Genomic DNA, 12,546 nt, shown 5'->3' on the forward strand with positions numbered 1-12,546 from the left:
AGGAGCGGGCCCGGCCTGCACCTGCCCGTCTCTAGCCCTCAGTGGCCTCAGAGGCAGATGCTGCTGCTCTGCGTCCGGCGATCTGTGCCCCTTCCCGCCAGGCCCAGAACAGCCCTAGTGCATCAGCCCAGGCACTGCAGCTGGCAGGCAGGGTACCTGCGCCGCCCCACTCTCCCCTCCCTGGCTCCAGGGCATCTGGCCAGGGCCCAGTGCCATTCCTTTGCTCCACCCCCATTCACTCTCCAAGCTGGGCGACACCAGTGCCCAACCAGTCCGCCCTCCACAGCAGTCCTGCAAATTTCAGGGGCGGGGTGGAGTCACGGAGGCTGATGCCTGGGGGTCCCTGGGGGCTCCCAAGCTGCAGAGGAGGTGGTAACAGGTGCCAAGTGGGGGCAGTGGGCCCATGAATTATTCAGAGACACCGGACACCCAGCCTGAGCCAGGAGTGGGCTGTGAATGACTGACCTGCAGGCCACCTTGTCCGAGAAGGGGGGCCCGCTGAGGCCTCCCCTCTGGTCTCTGCCCTGGCTGGGTCGGGGCCAGAGCCGGAGTGCGGAGGGAGAGGGGGCCAGCCAGGCTGGTCAGTCAGGCCTGAGGGGGGCCACATGTTTCTGGGCTGTTGTCCTCACTCACGGAAATGGCAGTGGCTGAAGGGTGTGAGTGCAATGGGTGGGGGCACCGCCGGGAGCAGGGCCACAGCAGGGCTGCCACGAAACTGCCCTGTGAGACTGGCTCACCCAACCACTGAGAACACTCTGGCACCGGGGGCCAGGAGAGGTGCCGGACGCCACCAGGCAGAGGAAATGGGGAGTGGGGGGCAGACCTCAGTGTCCAGCACAGAGCCTCAAAGACACAGGGCAGGGGGTGAGGGGGCTGGAGCCCGCTGCCCAGACTGGGCCTAGTCGTCTGGGCTTGGGGGTCTGTCCATCTGCCAGACTTGAGGCTCAGCTGGGGATGGAGGTCCAGAGGAGAGCCCATGAGGAGGCAGAGCCCCTGGGAGGTGGCCCCAGCGTCCTCCAGGTCCCCCAGACCCCTGGGTTAGGGCCGGGTCCTGCACGGCTCCAGGTGCAGGTAGGGAGGGTGGGAGTGGTCAGGCAGGTAGGTAGGTCCCTGTTGGCAGGAGGGCTGTGGACCCCGGGGAGAGACCCTGAATGCTGGCAGATCCCTAGCTCCCCGGCCCTCCAGGAGGGTGCTTTGGTGCCACCAGGCTGGAGGTCAGAGGCCCTGGGCCCTAAGCTAGTGGGGTCCAGACGAGGGATGCCCGAGGCGGGAGCCTGGGGAGGGGATAGGGGTAGAAGCTGATGGCAGGGTCCTTCCACTTGGCCGGCCACAGCACCCGCGAAAGGGGCACTCCAGGGGCCCCACATCTCCTCTCCCTCCTCTCCTCTCCCTCCTCTCCTCTCCTCCCTACCTCCCTCGGGTGGGAGAGCTTGGGGAGGACAACTTCAGAGCCTGCAGCACAGCCCCGCGGGTCTCCTCGCTGCCAGGCACCCCCTCCCCAACCCCCTTCCAGCAGTTTCTCTCGCGCTGTTTTTGGAAGTGGCGGGCGCCCTGCCCTCTACCCGCTGGGCCTTCAGCACCACTGACAGTGTTAGGCGGGGCGGGGACCGGGCCTGGACCGGTGGCGCGCCCGCCCGGAATCCCGCTCCTATCCCACCGCAAGGCCGTTGCTATAGAAACCGAGCAACAAAGGGAAGCGGGACGGCGGCGCGCGGCAGGGTGGGGTACGGTTCCCTTGGGGACCCGGGCGCCAGAACCGGGCAGGGCGGGCCGGTCCGCCGTCGGGGAGTCAGTCTGCTTGTCCCGACGCCGCCCTTCCGGGCCGAGGTCCCGCTGGCCAGGACGCCCCCAGTCGAGGGGGCCGCGGACTCCCAGCCCCACCCGCGGCCCCGCTGGCTCCCCCGCCGTTGCCATGGAAACAGGGCGGGCCTGGGTAGAGGCCACCTCGCGCGCGCGACCCAGGGGCGCCCGGCGGGTCTCGTCGCCCCCCATCCGCCCCTGCAGGTGCGCCCCCGCCCCCGCGGCGCCCGGACCCCGGGGGCGGGCTCCCGACGCCCCGCCCCGGACGCAGACCAATGGGAGCACGGACAGCCGGTCGGGCGGGGCTGGCGGGGCGGGCGCGGCGGCGGCGGGGAGACGGGCGCTGGCGGAGGACACGGGCTGAACGGGCGCGCACCGACCATGGCCTCCAAGTGCCCCAAGTGCGACAAGACCGTGTACTTCGGTGAGTGCCCGGGCCCGGCCAGCACCCCGCCGCCCTTCTCGGTCCAGGATGCGCAGCCCCGACCCGGCTCGCCGCGCTGCCCACGCGGGTGCGGCTGAAGGGCGGAGCGGCGACAAGCTGGGGGCGGCCACGCCCGAACCCCGAAGTGGACGATGGGGGTGGGGCGGGGGCCCGAGGCCCGGCGGGCGGGGGCGCGTGGTTCCCCCAGAATACGGCTGGGCTTGCGGGAGAGCTCTGGGTTCGGGGGCGCATCGCGGTTCTCCGGGCGGTGCCGAGCGGGGCGGGGTCGGGCGGGGCAGCAAGCTCCGGGCGCTTCTCGCGCGCTCCTGCCCCTCTGGGCCCTTTCGCGCGGACCCCAGTCCCGCCTTCCGCGGACACGTGGCCGGGCTGGCGTGGCCTCGACCCGTGACCCCAACCCCCACCCCGACCTCTACCCACGCCGGGCTGGGCTCTGTCTGGACTCAGTCCACGCGGGGGCGACCTTGGCCTCTACCTCCTGCGTGTCCCAGCGCGCTCCTTTCCTTGGCGCAAGTTCCCCCAGGACTTTCCCGGGGGTGGGGTGACAAGCGAGTCCCCACAAGCAGGAGAGGACGCTGGAGCCCGGGTGGCCAGGCCCCCTGCTTCCTCAAGGTCAGAACAGTGGCATTCAGGAGGAGGTAGCTGGGTAGGAGGGGGTCCTCTCTGCCAGGATGCCCCCTGGGTTGGCGGCACCCCCTAGCACTGGCTCACCCACTCTCTGGCGCTCCCACCCTGTTGTCTGGTTTACCTACTCTCCCTCATCCTGGCTGATCCTCTCCTCGACTTTGCCAGGGCAGCAAAGTCCCTGCCCACTGAGCCTCCCACCAACGCCCACACAGAAAGACTTGGTGGCACAAGCCAGGATGGCCAGAAGGGCAGGGAGAGACAGGGACAGACAGGGGATCCGATCCTTCTGTTGTCATCCTAGGGGCAGTGGTCCGGGTCTGGGTTGGGGACAGGCCGAGCTGAAGATGGCCACTTGGCTTCCCGGCAGGCAGGAGGAGGAGGAGGCCGGAGGAGGCCAACCGACCTTGTTTGCTGTTCCCAGAGGGGAGGGACCGGATTTGGCCTGGAGTGCTTCTGGGCTGGCTGGAAGCCGAGGGGCTTCCGGATGCCTCCCCAGGAGTCCGCCCAGCCCTCTGTCCCCATCCCAGACAGGGCTCATCCTGTAAGGCTCAGGGTGGGGGCCAGCGCCAGGGTCCTCCTGCCAGCCCCGCTGCCCACAACTTTGCTCCCAGTCAGGCTAGCTCAGGGCCGGGCCAACAGTCCCGTGGGCAGCCCGGAAAAGCGCTTCTGCCTGCTTGGGCGGCCGCTGGCTCCCAGCAGAAAACAAAGGCGGCTCAGACTCGGCTGGCTTCTGTCCTGGTCTGGAGGCCCTGGTGGAGGAAGGGGCCGGGGGCCAGACTTTCCCACCCCCAATCAGGCTGCACCCCAGCAGCCTACACCCCAAGCGTGTGCACAGTGCAACCTGGGCCAGGATACCCCAGGGTGACCTCAGGGACACCGAGCCTTTGTGTCCCCAACAACCGTGCAGCTGGGTGAGGGCCGGTTCCCTTCCGAGCCATTAGACTCAATCGATTCTGCCTTCCCAACTTGGGCTGGTAATGTGTGGCCGTCGACCTGGCCAGTGGGTCTGAGGGTCATTCCCCTGCCCCCAGGTGGCCACATCCTATGAGCCAGCCAGTGGTTCTGGCAGCCCTGAGCTGCAGCTGCCTCGGCTGCCACTGGCCAGAGGAGAACTGGGAGAGGATGCCAGGCTGGCGTGGGATCCGAGCCCGCCTTGGGCTCAGCCAGCTCCCATCTGCCCTGGCATGGACCTGGGGGGAGGCCTGGCCAGCCTGCGTCCCAGCCTCCTTGGTGGAGTGGCCAGAGGGATCTAAGCTTGTGCTGCCCCTGGCCGGGGCCAGCAGGTTCCACCAGGGCTGTGGGGAGCCAGCGCTTAGGGCTCCGAACCTGGGCCACCAGGGGGACTCACTGCCCTCCAGCAGCACCCACAGGCCTCCTGGGGCTCGGGGTGCCCCCGGCCAGGCCCTCTCTCCCTGCTCTGCTGGGGCCCTGGGGGAGGCCTGGCCCAGGCAGGGGCCCCTCTGTGAGGGGGACCAGAGGAGCCACTGGTCCTTGGCCTCTTCTTGGGGCTTGGCCAGATTCTGCCAGGGTGGAAAGGGCCCAGCCCACCTGACCCCCCCTCCTCCCCGATGCCTCTGGCCGGGCCCCTTTCCAGTTGGGAGGAATTCCAACTCAGCTCCGGCCTTTCTTCCTGCCCTCTCCTCCACCCTTTTCCTGCTGTGCTCCCCTGGGGAAGCCCCAGCTTCCGTCCACTGGGAGGTGGCCCAGCAGCCCCAGCCTGGGGCAGGGGACAGGGAGGGGCCCCAACGTGACCCTCAGCAGCTGGTCTCAGACCTTGAGCGCCAAAGCAGCAGCCGGAGGCAGGAGTTGGGGGGGGGGGGGCGCTCTCAGAGCTTAGGGCGAGGAAGCCAAATATAGACAGGCAGGCGTCCTGTCCCACGGGTGTCCCATGGCGGCGACAGGGACTGGCCTCTCCGCAGGGGTTCTGGAGGCTCGGGGCCACCCTTCAGCGGGGGCGCTCTGCCAGCTCCATTAGGGCCTGATTGGAGGGTTTGGGGATGTGTGTGAGGGAGGGGCAGGTGTCCTGGTGAGCGGATTAGCAGGTGCTTGAGCTGGGACCCCGTCCAAGTTCCCTGCTGCAGCCCGTGACCCCGGGTGATGAGGGTGCCTGGACCCAGAGGGAGAGCAGGGCCCCTGGGCAGCAGAAGGTGCTTGCGGCGGGGCAGCAGGCGGGTGCCACGTGGCTCCCGGGTGGGGATGAAGGGGACCCGGCGCAGAGGCTGCCCGGGAGCGGGGCGGACAGCGGGGGCAGCAGGCGGCTGAGCGCGGGAGGGCAGGAGGGCACTGGCCCTGACCCCCCTCCCGCCCCAGCTGAGAAGGTGAGCTCCCTGGGCAAAGACTGGCACAGATTCTGCCTCAGGTGCGAGCACTGCAGCAAGACGCTGACGCCAGGGGGCCACGCCGAGGTGAGCCCCTCCCCCGGGCAGGGAGGGGGGCCGGGGAGCCCAGGCCAGGCCCCCGCCCTCATGCCCTGCCCTCTGCCTAGCATGACGGAAAGCCCTTCTGCCACAAGCCCTGCTATGCCACGCTGTTCGGACCCAAAGGTGAGCCTGGGTGGGGCGCCACGGCCTGGGATCTGCTCCAGCGCTGGGGGGCGTGGCCATTGCCGATCCTCGGCCCAGCAGAGACCTGGGGCTGGCCTGGCGGGACACTGTGGACCCTTGGATTCCCCCGGCCCCCTTCTCTCCTTCCCCGTGCCGGCCCCTCCCGTCCTTGAAGGACCAGCATCCTCTGTGCCTTTCCCGGAAATCTGCAGCCGACGGGTGCTCTCTGGGTGGGGGTCCTGACCCCACAGTGGGCCGTGGAGGACCCTTTTCTGAGAAGTTGGGGGGTGGCTGTGAGGGCTGGGTGGTGGGCGAGCCCACTGGCCACCCCCCCTACAGTGCCTACCACCCCACAGGGGTGAATATCGGAGGTGCCGGCTCCTACATCTACGAGAAGCCCTCTGCCGAGAAACCTCAGGTCACTGGCCCCATCGAGGTCCCCGTGGCCCGAGCTGAGGAGCGGAAGGCCAGCGGCCCCCCGAAGGGGCCCAGCAAAGGTGGGCTGGGCTGAGTGACCGCGGGGAGGGGGGGCGTCGGAGCCGCTGTGCCCCGTCCTGACTCCTCCCCCTCCCAGCCTCCAGTGTCACCACGTTCACCGGGGAACCCAACATGTGTCCTCGCTGCAACAAGAGGGTCTACTTCGGTGAGTGGCGCGCCCACCCCCAGCCTGGGAGGTCTCCACCGGGGGGGGGGTGGGGGCGGGCCTGGCCTCACCATCTCTCCCGTCCCCAGCCGAGAAGGTGACGTCTCTGGGCAAGGACTGGCACCGGCCGTGCCTGCGCTGCGAGCGCTGCGGGAAGACGCTGACCCCAGGCGGGCACGCGGAGGTGAGAGGGGCGCTGGCTGGATGGCGGGGGCGGGGCGCGCAGCTGCCGGGGGACGGGAGGCGGGGGAGGGGGGCGCCGGGCGGTGGGCCTTGCCCCCTGGTGGCCAGCCTCGTGGCTCCCGTGCGCGCAGTGCTGCGTGGCGTGGCGTGGCGGCGCTGCCCTCCCCTCCAGCTCCCCCCAGGTGAGCTGACCTTTGAGAACTCGAGGGTTCAGGGAGACCCGGCGGAAGCCACCAGGGGGAGTGGGGAGTGAGGACTCTGTGGCCCCCGCTTCTCACCCCCCCATCTTGTCCCTAGCACGACGGCCAGCCCTACTGCCACAAGCCCTGCTACGGAATACTTTTCGGACCCAAGGGTGAGTGTGGCCAGGAGGGTCTGGGACACGGGGCGCCCCCTCCTCCACCCCTCCCCTACCACCCTTGCTCCTCTCCCCACAGGGGTGAACACCGGAGCTGTTGGCAGCTACATCTATGACAAGGACCCCGAGGGCAAAGTTCAGCCCTAGGCCCCCAGGCCCTTCTGCGGGGCATGGGCCCGTCTGCGCAGGCCCCTGGCCAGGGGCCCACTGCTTGGCTACGAGGGGAGAGTGACCGCTGCCCAGTCCCACCTCAGCACCTGCGGGTCCAGGGCCTGCGTGTTGGGGAGGAAGCCCCTGAGCTGACTCCAGAGCCCTGCCCACCAACCCTGTCTCTCTGGGTGTGTCTGCCTTTGTGTCTCCAGCCACCCATCACCCCCTTTTGTGTCCTGGCACCCCGTGTCCCCATGTCTGTGTCTCGTGGCCCACACGTCCCTGAGTGTCCCTGTGGCCTGGGTGGGTCTTTCTGAGGTGGCTGCCCCACGCTCCCCCTCCTGCTGCCCCAGTCCCGCCCACAGTGTTATTTATGCTCCCCCTGCCCGTGACAGCCACAGCCACGCCCCTCACAGTGTCCCAAGGGTGGAGGGACATCCCTGCCAGGAGCCCTCTGCCCGCCTCCCACCCTGCCTCACAAGCGCCCGCCCGCCACCCTCACGTGGCTCACATTCGACTGCCGGGGGTTTTGCTGTCAATGAAAGGTTTGAGGATCGCACGACCCCGCATTGTGTCTGTGTCTGTGGCGTGGACGTGAAGCCAGGATAGCGTCCCTTCGTCCGGGGGTCCTCTTCCCAATGGTGATGGTCGTGGCTGGGAGGTGGGGAGGCTCTGGCTTGGGGGCTGGTTTAGGCTGTGGTGCCAACACTGAGGTGGGGTGGGCCCCTGAGAGGGACCAGGCTAGCTGGACATGGGGACGGTGGGAGGCATCCGGGGGTGGGGTCCTGGTCCCCAGACATGGGCACCAAAACCAGGGGGTCCTCCGATCCATCAGAGACCCAGAGGGAGAGGTCAGCCTCGGGAAAGAGCAGAGGGCATGGCATGTGGAGGGAGAGGGGGCAGGTGACCAGAGGAGGGGTCCTCTGCAGGGGGAGAAGCCGGTGAAGGGTGGCCAGGGACGAGGTGGGCCTTCAGCCCAGGAGGAGCCTGGAAGTACAGAGGGTTTAGGGGGAGTGAGGCTGAGCGTGGTCGGCCGGCCCCAGCATTGGTGGGAACCCAGGGACAGAATGTGGACAGTCTGAAGGAGGGGCCTAGGGGCTCCTGCCTGAACAGCATTCCTGCATCTGGGCTTGCAGTGTTGATGGAGTCACCTCTGGCCTCCCCAGGCTGTCCAGGCTCTGCCTTTGCAACCGGGAACTCTCAGTAGCTGGGAGGAGGCCTCCTCCTCGTCTGCCTTCCCTTTATCTGCCGGCTCCCGGGCAGCCCACCAGAGGGCGCCCCTTCTCTTCCTCTGGGCGCGGGGGCAGAACCCTCGGAGACCCGCCCTCCGGTGCTCAGCCCCTGCCCTGGCCTGCTCCCAGCACCCCACCCCCAGATGCCTCGCCCTCCCCGAGCCAGGAGCATCATCCGGGCCTGCTCATTCTGGGCCCGTGTCCCCAGCGCCATAGGCAGCCGGCTCCCCATGTGCCGTGCCCCCGGGGACAGCTCCCAGCGCCCCAGCCCGTGGCACAGGCCCGTGCCTGGCCCGCCCTCCAGTACGTGGGCCCAGACACAGCTGAGCCTGGGTGCCCGGCTCATTGTCCCTCGAGCAGCCATCCGTGTCCCTGGCGTGGAGGGCCGGCTCCTGGTGTCTGCAAGTGCCAAGCCGCCCTCCTCCTGGCCAGTCCAGGCGCCCAGCGTGGGCGGCAGCGTCTCCTCGTACCTGGCCGGCGCCTGGAACGCAGCCAGGATGTGCAGGGAGGGTCGGCCTGCCCTGGGGGTGGGAGGCGCTGGAGCAGGTACCCCAAGGGCGCCCAGTTCCCACCCCAGGCAGAGGGGAGGTTCGGGCAAGCACGCTGGGAGGAGGGGCTGGGACAACACCCTCCACATTCCCACCTCCCTCCCGCCAGCACGAGGCTCCTTGGTTGGGGGGTCGTTTGGGGGAGAACTCAGGCTTCCCTGAGCACCCCCAGGCCCGCCCTCGCTGAGGGCTCCCGGTGTCGGATGGGAAATTCCTGTCGTCCGGCCGGTGGGGGGCTGCTGAGAGCACAGCCGGGGCCCCTCCTCCAGGAGGCTCCAGGGGAAACTGCGTGGGGAAGACTTGATCTGCGGCGCGCCCTTCCCCAAAACCCAGGGAAGGGCGGGGCCTATTCTCGAGTGAAGGCCCGCCCTGGGGGGTGGGGCGAGGGCTGCCGGGGTCGCCTCGAGGGAGGATCGGCCCGGCCCTGCGAGGGACGCAGTGCCCTCCCACTGCCGGGGTCTGGCCCGGGAGGGCGCGTTCCACTTCCTGCGTGCGGAGGGTGTCGCGCCTCCGTGTTTGTTTCCGCGGGGTTGTCGTGGAAATCGGGGCGGGGCCGCTACCGTCTGTCTTAGCGCGGTCGCTGGGTGTCATCGGTGGGGGCCGCGGGTGGCTCTGCGCTGCCGGGGCTCCCTTGGTGACACCAGCTCCAGGAAGCCTCCCCACAAGCCAGGTGTTTCCTCGGGCGCCCCTGCAAGACGCAGGGGAGGCCAGTCCGGTGTGCCGCCTTCTCCACCTCCCCCCTGCCTGGCCTCCACCCCCACCCCTCCAGCCCGGTCCCAGCCAGTTGAGGCGGCCCTGAAATGCCATCTAACCACCTCTGTTCCATCCAGAACCCCAGGGCTGGGCACAGCGCCCGGGCCTCCTCCGCCATCCTGCTCCCCAGCTGTACCCCACCTCCCACCGGTCCAGTCTTCCCCCCTTCCTCGCCAGGACCCTCCAAGACCCACCCTGCACCCCATTTCAGACCTGGGCCCTAGCTGGTCCCCCCACCCTCCAGGCATCTCTGTGGGGCCTGCAGCTCCCTCGGCCCCCGCTTCCTGAGGCCCAGAATCCCCTGCCCTAGACCCCCAGCCCCTCTCCCTCCAGCTTCCCCTGGGCCAGTGACCCACCAGTGCCAGCCCTCTGCTGTTGGAGGCTCCCTGGGGACCCCACCCAGCTAGGCTAGCCTGGCTGAGCTTCTCTAGGGCTGAGGGAGCATGACCTTTCTCCAAGCACCAGCACACTGGTCACCGGCTGTGGCCCCCTGGGTGCTAAGGGTCAGGAAGTCACCTAGTGCCTGTGACCCCGGCTCTGGGCCCCTGGGAACTGGGCCAGGCAAGGACTGGCGGGAGACCGGGGCGGCCAGGTGTGGGCAGCACATTTTCTCAGGGCCCAGCTGGCTGCAGGGGTGAGTTTGTGGCCATGAACACGCCCAGCTGCTGGACTGATGAGGCTGGAATTCGAGGCGGTTCTGCATGGGCTTTGGCTCCAGGGCACAGAGATTCCTGGAACCAGGCTCAGCCTGGGGTGGGGGGAGGGGGAGGGCAGGGCTGGCTGAGGGAGCTCAAGGTTGTAGGTGCCCCCATCCCTCCACCCCAGCCCCTCTGCATCCCGCGCCTGCTTCCAGCAGAGGAGGAGAGGGGCCTTCTCCTACCCTGGCCCGGCGGAGGCCTGGTGGACAGGATCAGCATCCTTCTGGGAAAGCACAGAGTCCGTTCCCTTCCCCAGCCCCAGGGCTGCCCGGGGCAGGACCTCGGGCCAGACAAGGGGTCCTGGGAGACAAGCTGTTAAAAATAGGCCCTGGGAATGTCTGAGTCTCCACGACTCAGCTTCAGCCGGGCCTGGGGGAAGGGCAGGGAGGGGTGGACTCTGGAGGCAGGAAGCCAGCTCTGGCCCCAGGCTCAGCAGCAGTCCTGGAGCACATGTTGGCCCTGCAGGGCATCTGGGTACAGGAACACCAGACAGGCCCTGCTGGCCTCCAGCCCTAGCAGGGGACATCCTTACACCTGTCCACACTGAGGAGGGGGCCCGGAGACTGGGGCGCTGGGCGCTGGGTGGGGGCTTCGAGAATGGTAGGGAAAAGGCCAGAGGCAAGTGTCACAGTGTATGGCGTGGGGGGGGGGGTCTGTCCAGCCCTGAGGGGCAGAACTCTCCTGGTGGATTCCTCAGCGGTCACTAGGGCCCAGCCCTGCCTTCACCAATTCTCCCGGTGCCTGGAGCCCAAGCAAGCCCTGCCCTGGGGCCCCAGCCCGGCCCTCTCCATCCAGAATTCTGCTGCAGGGCAGGGTCCTGCCCGGTTCCCGTCTGGGTCTCCAGCTGAGCCTGGGTGGCGCTTGAGCAGGCGAGGGCGTGGGAGTGCGCAGAGAGAGGGTGAGCGCGTGGCGGTGGCCTTGGCCAGGCAGCAGTGACCTCCCCCAGGTCTCAGCGCCCTGGATGCCCTTAGGCTGGCTTGGGACAGGGTGGACATTCTGGGCACAGAGCAGCCCGGGGCAAGTAGCCGTCCTGGCCGCTCTGTCCCTCACACTCCAGACGCAGCCCCTGTGCCTGCAGCCAGTGCTGGGAGGGAGAAGAGCGCAGGGCCATGGTGCTGGTGGCGCTGGGGCGGGCTGCATCTTGGGGTGTGTGAGGTGCTTCACTGTGCCTTCCATGGGTTTGTGCAGCAAATGCCACTAGGTCCCCAAAAGAGTAAGGAAAGGGGTGGAGGGCCAGGCAAGGCAGATCTGGGTCTTGAACTGGACCAGTGGTCCCGAGTCTGGTTGACCTTGGGCCAGGTCATTGCCACTCCCCCACAAGTGCATCCTGGGCAGGTGAGCCGATGGAAGCAAGAAGCCTGCTCCTGGAGGGGCTGTCAGGGCCCTGACGGGCACCCAGTCAAGCCTCAAATGGGGGTGTGCCTGGCCAGAGAGTCTAGGGGGCTGAAGGATCTGTCCACCCACCACGGTCCCCCACTGCTGGGGGGTCTGCAGCTGGAGGGGTCCCCACCCCCACAGGTGGGCAGGACAGACAGGGAGCTGGGGGAGTTTGGAGGGGCACGTCAGTCTGTGACTGAAGCTTTGGGAGGGTTCCAGCCAGTGTGTGTGTGTGTGTGTGTGTGTGTGTGTGTGTGTGTGTGTGTGGTGTGTGTGTCTGTGTGTCTGGAAAAACCGTGCTATGTACCAACCAGAGAGCAACGCCCATGGCCCTTGGCCCCCCCTTGGCATCCTCCCCACAGGGGCCCGTGCTGTGACCATGGCAATGGCAATAACAGCGGGGAAGGCCAGGAAGAGATTCATCACCCTGGTTTTCAAGGAGGGGCTCTCAGCTCCCCCCACCCCCAGGGTCAGGCGGGTTTGGAATCCCAGTGTTGGGGGGGTGGAGGGGTCATCCCTGGGGCCAGGTGTGTAGAAGGGAAGACAAGCCTGGCTCACAGCCCCACCTGGCCCGGAGCCCTGAGTGGGCTGGGGGAGTGGGCCGGACAGAAACATGGGAAGGCAGCTGCTCAGAGAAGGGCCTCGTGCACACATGCCCCCAGAGACACCCAGATGGATACGCCCACCCAGGCAGGCACTGGGACACGCACGTGCGCATCCAGGCAACCTGTCGGTCACTGCCCCCCTCCAGCTCATCATCCTGGTGGAGTTGACCTCTGCCCAGCACACCCACCTGGGGCAGCCTTCTCAGGGATCTGCAAGGTGGTGCGTGCAACACGTGTGGCCTGACGCCCGGGATCTGCTGTGACAGACGCCCACCTCCCCCAGAGTGTCCTGCCCTGTGCCCCCCGCCCACCCGGTCCTCTCCATCACCAGGGGTCTTGGCCCTTCCTCCCCTCTCGCTGCTTCTGCCTGTCTGCATTTCCTAGCTGTGTCTGTGTCTCCGTGTGCCCCGTCCACCCCGCCCCCCACCCCCACCCCGTCACTCTCCTGCTTTCTCTCATGCCCACCTCGCTCTCTGGATCATGGAGCCAGGAGATGAGGGAAGCCAGGACCACCTCCTGTTCCTGGCCTGGCCTGGTGGCATCAGGCGCAGGCCAAGGAGACACCAAGGGCCGGGTGGGAGTGGTGG

General features: G+C 68.2%; 1 protein-coding gene across 1 annotated transcript; it reads left to right on the plus strand.

Moving 5' to 3' along the window:
- The first annotated feature begins 1,992 nt into the window (after positions 1 to 1,992).
- On the plus strand, positions 1,993 to 7,305 carry CRIP2 (cysteine rich protein 2). Its single transcript, XM_061181396.1, has 8 exons — positions 1,993 to 2,224; positions 5,229 to 5,274; positions 5,355 to 5,412; positions 5,769 to 5,909; positions 5,987 to 6,055; positions 6,145 to 6,239; positions 6,536 to 6,593; positions 6,676 to 7,305. Exons 1-8 carry the CDS (start codon positions 2,076 to 2,078, stop codon positions 6,741 to 6,743), a joined length of 684 nt encoding a protein of 227 aa, XP_061037379.1. The 5' UTR covers positions 1,993 to 2,075; the 3' UTR covers positions 6,744 to 7,305.
- The last annotated feature ends 5,241 nt before the right edge of the window (positions 7,306 to 12,546 follow it).

This window comes from Eubalaena glacialis, chromosome 2 (genome assembly GCF_028564815.1).
Source record: "Eubalaena glacialis isolate mEubGla1 chromosome 2, mEubGla1.1.hap2.+ XY, whole genome shotgun sequence".
Lineage (NCBI taxonomy): Eukaryota > Metazoa > Chordata > Mammalia > Artiodactyla > Balaenidae > Eubalaena > Eubalaena glacialis.

What these genes read in the sequence shown, in the direction of transcription:
- CRIP2 (XM_061181396.1), top strand. Translation starts at nt 2,076, where the DNA reads ATGGGAGCACGGACAGCCGGTCGGGCGGGGCTGGCGGGGCGGGCGCGG. An exon ending in CAACAAGAGGGTCTACTTCG is followed by an intron (nt 6,056 to 6,144) that starts GTGAGTGGCGCG and finishes TCCCGTCCCCAG; the next exon opens with CCGAGAAGGTGACGTCTCTG. An exon ending in AATACTTTTCGGACCCAAGG is followed by an intron (nt 6,594 to 6,675) that starts GTGAGTGTGGCC and finishes CTCTCCCCACAG; the next exon opens with GGGTGAACACCGGAGCTGTT.